The following is a 7,070-nucleotide window of genomic DNA, read 5'->3' as shown; positions in this document are numbered from 1 at the left end:
CTCGTCGAATTCAACAACCACCTCGTCGTAGAAGGAGCGGCCTCAGCCCCGGCTTCGTCGAGCTGCTATTCCGCACCTATGACAAGCGGCGGCGAAGGGCGTCATGAGCTTCGACCTCTTTGTCCAGGCCTGCATCAGCTCAAGCGCATGACCGATGTTTTCAAGAAGTACGACGACGACCGCGACGGCTACATCACCCTCAGCTTTGAGGATTTCTTGTCCGAGATCCTGAAGCAGCTGAAGTAGGGGGGCGTTCTCTGCGTTTTCGGTCTTGCCTGTTGTTGTTCTCTGGTTGTTGTTTTTCCGTTGTTGATTGAAATTGCATGGGAGGTTCTCTGCATTCGGGAGGAGTGGAGGGGGAGGCGGGCATTGCGCCCAAATCATGATTTGGTTTGTTGATACCACCGCCATTTGGGTTAATGGTTCGTGCGCTGTGTGCTGGGCGAGGCTGTGGTTTGGAGGCTTGGCTGGCCAGTTCCCTCTCGGCTGAACGGTGGCTTTGTGAGAGGCGCTTCATGTGAGGGAATGATATATCGCAGCCATCTCAAATATGGTGCCAGGCCTTTTATGATCATTTCGTAGCTGCATGTGTGTGGTGTCTCACGACTTGTCACCGTAGTCTCTGGGTTGAGGAGCCAGCCTCAATAGATTTCTGCAACCCTCTTACACGGTCAATCCGAGCGTTGAATACCAGTTAAAGAAGTAAGAGGAACCACTCAAAGTACAACTGTTCTTTGAAATTGTCATCCTGGCTGCATCTGGCAACCAACAGGGGCATAGCCGCCATTTGAATAGGTCCAGCAATAGTATCTCGCACATGAGCTCCCAGCACTTTGACTCCCGAGTTTGCCAAAGACTACATGCACACAAGCTGAAGGTGACATTCCCCGCCACGCCGGTGGTGGGAAACAATACTGAGTCTCGGACCACTGCCGTCGAATTCTTGAAACAAAGAAGTCCATCCAATGTACAGCGAGCTGAAGTCCCCGCCAAGTTGCCTTCAATGCATCAAATGAGGATTGTCAATGGAAACAGCAAGTCATCTCATGCGTCCACACCTGACAGCTCATCACCTGTCACTACCCGTCTTCTTGGGAGGTTGTAGAACGGCTAACGGCAATAACGCTGGTTGCAGGCTCCTCTCTGTGAGATGTCTAGGTTTGTAGCTGGTGTTGGTCCGCCACGTTCCACACCTCGAAAGCAAACAAGGGAAACAAGGTGTTGGATGGCGACCTAAAAGGCCCAGTCGAGTAGGTCGCGCAACAGCTGTCATGATCCTTATTGTGAGACAATTTGATTCAAGATGTCGACGAAGCTGGCCATTGCGCCCTCAGCTCAAGTTTTACAGAGAATTCCGATGACCTTGTCTTATATGATGCTGCATTGTTGGTTCCAGATCAGTCTGAAAAGGACAAGGCAGACAGCCTGTAGGCAGGGCAGACAGGGCTGGAAGGAGGAAGGCATTAGCCCGGGGCCCAGGGTCGCGTCACTAAAATGGGAAGGCCGTTGCGCGCCCCCACGCCCACTTGCCGTGCTAACCAGCGGTCCGCCCCGTGTCTTGCCTCCACCACTCTCATCCTCCCCATCAGCTGCCCTCGACCATCACATCCGCACTCCAGCTCTTGCTGATTCTCCTGACAGCTGAAGCGTATCCGCTCGGCCGCACGTCTCTGGCTGGGACTTGTTTTGGCTTTGCGTTCATTTGCTGTGAGGACTTTTTTGCCCAGCACCACACTTTCAATAATCTTGGTGAGCCCAGGTGACCATCATCTGAGCCTGGGCCAATGCTGAGCGCTTGTTACCTCAACTCGCTGTTTTGTGCCAACATCGCTACCTTGTATCAGCATCCATGGCGAGCGTCCATCGCCCGAAAGAACAAACACCTGCGAAGAAGAGGCCTGATGGTTTCCGTGTCTTCTTGAGCAACCTCAATAGACAATATGGCCTTGGCATTCACGCCTCAGACTCGAAACTGACAGCCCGCGAGCGCCGGATAAATGCAAATTCTGACCCCCAGGCTGAACGCGTAGGGAAGATTCAGGAGCGCTTGCGCTATCTGTTTTTCAAGGAACGGACTGTCCTCCAAGGAATTCTGGATCAACTACACGGGTGTGCCGCCAAGCCCCCCAATACTCAGCTGCACGAACGTGGCGCCTTCCTAGGGACGCTTTCACTGCCGCAGGAGCCTTCTACCGCTCAAGTTGGTCCGAATACGGAGACCGAGTTTCTGCAGACGACCCTCTATAACCTCCTGTCTCAAGCCTGGAAAGCCCACGGACCACTTGAACGCTCTTTCGGCACCATCCACAAAGCGGTGACCGATGCAGGAGGAAGACCGTACAAGAGAAACTCTGGTGGAGCCTACCCTGAAGCACCAAATAGGGAATGCAAGAGATCCCGACAGCGGGAAGGAGACGCAAACGCGCTTGACGATGTGCCCGTCCGAATCAGAACAGTGACTTCTCCCTTTGAAACCTCTGTCGACAGAGTTACTGCCTCCAGGGCGCCATTGACCTTACATCAGCCTCAGAAGTCGTCCCACAGTTTCTACAACAGGTCCGCAAACACAAGCAATACAACACCCACTTCCAGCGTCTTCTCACAACCACAAGAGGTTGATCATGTCCTTCAAGGCAGTCAGTTAACGGTTGAGGCAAGCAGTCAGGAAAGACAACGGGGTGATTCTTTACCGAACCCACAATGCTCTTCGAGACAATACGATGCCGCTTCGGATGCTGCCAGACTTCTGCAAGACTCACTCTCGAAACATGAGGAGAGCCTTGCACAACTCGACAAACCACTATCAAAGCATCACCGCGAGGACCATCTCGTAAACCAGCACGGGCTGTTCGAAGAGGACGGTTTTCAGAACTCGGAAACCACCAGTCTAGAATCGCTTTTTGGTCTCAAGGAGAGACTGAGAAAAGTGTGGCCCAGACTGCCAAAGTTCCTGAACCAGGCGCCTTTGACTGTCTGCTGGGAGGTAACCCGGATTGCTCTGCATTGTGGTGTTGACCTGGAACACTTGACTGGTTTATGTTACAGTGACCGTTGGGTCGATCAACACACTTTACGAGCTGAGCTGTACAAGCACTCGTCATTCCAAGGCAAGGCATTCCCTGAGACTTGCCCTGAAGCAGCGTGGACCGCTGGCAATGGTAATTTTGAAGGACCACAGAGCAGGGCCGTCTGCATTTCCATTGATTTATCCTGGAATACAGCCCCCATAGGTCCTCTCTTCAGTGTCTCGCTTCAACCACTGAAGCTTGATTTGGGACATCGCCTAGGTCGTCGATTCGGCTCAGACCGGTTTCTGGAGATGAATTTCCCGTCATTCACTGCCACAGGAGTTCCCCCTCAACTCACACGCCTTAACGGTGCTACGGACACAATCATCAAGTGGCTAACGACCGAGAAGCACTTTTTGGCGGGCAGACAGTGGGCTGCTTTCTTCACGAGAGATGTTGACAAGGTCACTGCTGGCTTAGCTCAGGGCCTTACGGCCTGGGAAGGTAAAGCCACGACGAAAACTAGACTAAAGCAATGTCGTGTCTGTTGCTTTGCCGAGGGCGGTCACTCCTTCAGTCCAAGCAACCGCATACCTGCAAAAGCAGACGCCAAAAACGTCAACGGAAGAACGAAAATGAAGTTGACTGACATGCTGGAGTGGGCAATCGCCATCAGAGCCAATGCGGCTCAGCCATCTTTGAAGCTGTTCTCACGTCTAGCCCTGAGTAAGTGAGTACCCCAGGAATCTTGCACACAGGCCTAACAATGAATAGGTCTTAGCCGAACCTACCCAACCATTGTCTTTGAGCCTGGCCAGATTATTCACCATGCGGAGGACATATGTTCGAAGTCGGGAAAGGTTATGAACGACGGCGTTGCTGAAATGTCACCCAAAGCAGCGAAAGTCATAGCCGAGTATCTGGGCCTGGCCGACACGCCTAGCGCCTACCAAGGGCGGTTCGGAAGCGCCAAAGGAGTTTGGATCGTTGGCACCGACCCGGACAACAAAGATGACTTCGAGATCGAAACATATCCATCGCAACGCAAATGGGAGTGCGACTTTTGGGACGAGGATCACCGTACCTTCGAAGTCAAGACGGAGGCTCGGCCACTCAGGGCAGCCAATCTGAACATGCAATTCATCCCAGTGCTCGTCAATGGAGACGTCAAGCGAGGAACAGACAAACACCGGATGCGCAACGCTATAGCTGGATGCCTGCGGACGACCTTGAAAGAAGAGCTTGCACGCCAGCGCTCATCCATGAACGATCCTGTACAGTTTCGACAATGGATCCACGAAAACTTCTTCCAGGGCTACCGTAGTGACCGCGTAAGGGACCAGAATATTCGCTTCCTTGCCGGACTGCCCGACAACGAGGCTGAACGGGTCAATATGCTGCTCGATGCTGGATTCCGGCCCAAGAAACTCTCATTTCTCCGAGAGGTGTCGTATAAAATGGCGTTTCGCAAGTGCGAACTGTTGAAATCCAAGATGAATATCAAAGTTGGATGCTCCACATACGCTAAGATGGTCGTTGACTTTAAAGGTGTTCTCGAAGAAGGAGAGATTCATCTCGGATTTTCGACGAAATTCATGGACCCCGACGGACAGTTTTCTGATACGCTTCTCCATGGGATGGACGTCCTGGTGGCAAGAGCGCCGGCCCATTTCCCCAGTGATATCCAGCGTGTTAGGGCAGTCTTCAGACCGGAGCTTCGCCATCTGAAAGACGTCATTGTATTTTCAATCAAGGGTGATAGTCCCCTGGCTGATTTGCTCTCAGGCGGAGACTACGACGGCGACCAGGCCTGGGTTTGTTGGGACCCAGCAATTGTCAACAGCTTTCAAAACGTCGCATACCCTGTGGTTCCGGACTTGTTCGCGCTTGGCTACCTCGAGAAGCGCAAGGGAACATTTCAAGATCTGGTCCAGAATAACTCTAGCAACATGGACCGGGCTGTGGCTGAGTTTATGTACGAGAGCTTCACATTCAACATGAAAGAACAGTTCCTCGGCATCTGCACGGCCTACAAAGAAAGACTGTGCTATGGTTACAACGGAATCGACAACAACGATGCCGTTGTACTTTCGCATCTTGTGGGCAACCTGGTCGACCAGGCCAAGCAAGGCATTGTCTTTGGTCGAGACCAGTGGGTTCGCTTCTGCAAAGGACTGCTTAAAAATGGGTTGCAGAACCTCCCCGAACCACGTTACAAGGCTGAAACCGGTGTCAATCATAACCAAAGGTCCTTAGAGGACGGGAAACTTGACGAGGAACATGTTTTGGACTATCTCAAGTTCCGTGTGGCTCTACCTCTGGTCGACCAAGAGATGGAGGCTTTCAACAGCATGCTCGGAAATGAGGCTGTCACCTTTGATAAGGACCTCTTGGGGCCGTTTGACGATTTTGAAAGGCTCATGCAGACGTCCATGCCCCTGGGTGAGAAGAAGGCAGAAGCGTCGAGCTTCAAGGTGATCAATGATTACCTCACAACTGAAATAAGAAACATCAGGTAACAGTGGAGCAATATTCCCAAAACCGGGGGTAAGTACACTGAGGCGGTACAGGCGATACACAACCAGTGGCAGTCCCTCGCAGTGCCTGAGAGTGCCTCCGGAAACGAGAAATTGAAGATATACCTGGCTGCTGGCTCGTCGGCCCCGCCGTTTGATACCTGGGCACTCCTCAAGGCGTCGACGACATTCAAGGAGTACTACAGGTCCTCGAGTTCCTTCGTCTGGAATATCGCTGGACGACAGTTGGCGTGGATCAAGGCATCGTCTCGTACGGAGGGCCCAGCAGGTCCTGTTGCAGTGACGTCGTCAATGTACGCGATCCTACGGCCAGATTCCGGACTGGTCAAAGGCATAATGGCAAAGAAGTGCTCGGCCGACGGCCAGAGCGTGGTACTCGACGACGTTGAGTATGACGAGGACGGTACGCAGATAGACGATACCTAGGAGGAAATTGCTGCGTTCCTACGTGAGATCGGGGCATGAGGGGCCATAAAGGAGATCAGACGAAAGGAGCGGTGTCTGCCATCGCTGTCGCTTGGGCCGTTGGGCCATGATGCAAAGGGGTTTCAGCGACGGCCTCATGTTGCGCACGTGGACGTTGGCTTAGCCTAGGCGACTGGTTGAGGCAGGCTGAGGGTGCGGTGTATGCGCCGGTGGGTGGTCCGCAGGGACTCTGCCTGCTGCTCGGTACATTAGATGGTCGATGACAGCGCTTGGAAACGTGCTAAGCCGTGAGGATGTTGGTTGTGGCGGTCAAGTGGTTTGGGTAGAGGAATTCTTGTACTACAAAGCGAAAGCAGGATGTGATAGAGTCTTGAGAATAGATACCCGGGGCAAAATTTCGACATTTGACGAAAATCACATGGGTGAATAAACAAGTGATGAGATATTGCCCGTCCGCGACAAGGCTGATGTCGCCACGATCACGGACACAGCCATGCTCAACGACATTCACCATGGCCGATCGATGGAGACTGAGCCCCCCACGAGGCAAGGCATGGGCAAGGGGAACGTGAGATGCGAACCTGAGCGCGCGTGCGAGCACTTGCATGAGCCCACAGGCGGGGTGATGTCACTGCACCCTTGACATTGGAGCGAGGGGTCGATGGCTCTCAAGCCAAGGGACAACCCCTCGTTGTGATTACCTCTGGGGAACGGGGGGGGAAAAACAAAGAACGAGCACCCCCTGGCCCATCATAAGTGGCTGGGGGAGAGGTTGCGATTGGTCGTCTGGAAAGGAGCGCAAACGGAGGGGGCTGGCTCTTCAAGGGGGCCAGGCGGATGATGGATTTCGCGCGGTTATTCGAGGACGGGGGAGGGGATCCGACCGACTCCAAAAGACGGTGAAGGGCGCGCGGTTTCGGTGATTGAGGCATGTGGCAGAGTAAATTGCAAGTCATGCTTGGATGGGTTTTGGGGTGTGGTTTTGCCTGGAGGGAATGGTTCGGATGGATGGGCGCTTGGACTCTTTTTCCTTTCTCACTCTCTCGCCTCTGCTTTGGACGAATGTTACTCTGAGGGGGGGGGGTGTAGATCGATAAGA

At 53.3% G+C, this 7,070-nt stretch overlaps 2 protein-coding genes across 2 annotated transcripts in view; both read left to right on the top strand.

The window, feature by feature from the left end:
• The window catches only part of VDBG_06088 (predicted protein), a gene marked incomplete at both ends in the record, with an annotated part of 1,058 nt that extends 812 nt beyond the window's left edge, over window positions 1-246 (top strand). The window contains one exon of the mRNA XM_003003600.1: window positions 128-246. Coding sequence (XP_003003646.1) covers window positions 128-246 — 119 coding nt within the window. The remainder of the gene's footprint in view (window positions 1-127) is intronic.
• A 1,603-nt stretch (window positions 247-1,849) lies between these two features.
• VDBG_06087 (RNA-dependent RNA polymerase) lies at window positions 1,850-5,971 on the top strand (the record flags this gene model as incomplete). Its single annotated transcript, XM_003003599.1, has 4 exons — window positions 1,850-3,738; window positions 3,790-5,450; window positions 5,524-5,555; window positions 5,702-5,971. 4 exons carry the CDS (start codon window positions 1,850-1,852, stop codon window positions 5,969-5,971), a joined length of 3,852 nt encoding a protein of 1,283 aa, XP_003003645.1.
• Between the last annotated feature and the right edge of the window lie 1,099 nt (window positions 5,972-7,070).

This window comes from Verticillium alfalfae, genomic scaffold (genome assembly GCF_000150825.1).
Source record: "Verticillium alfalfae VaMs.102 supercont1.7 genomic scaffold, whole genome shotgun sequence".
Lineage (NCBI taxonomy): Eukaryota > Fungi > Ascomycota > Sordariomycetes > Glomerellales > Plectosphaerellaceae > Verticillium > Verticillium alfalfae.
This window is presented reverse-complemented; position numbering and strand designations above follow the sequence as displayed.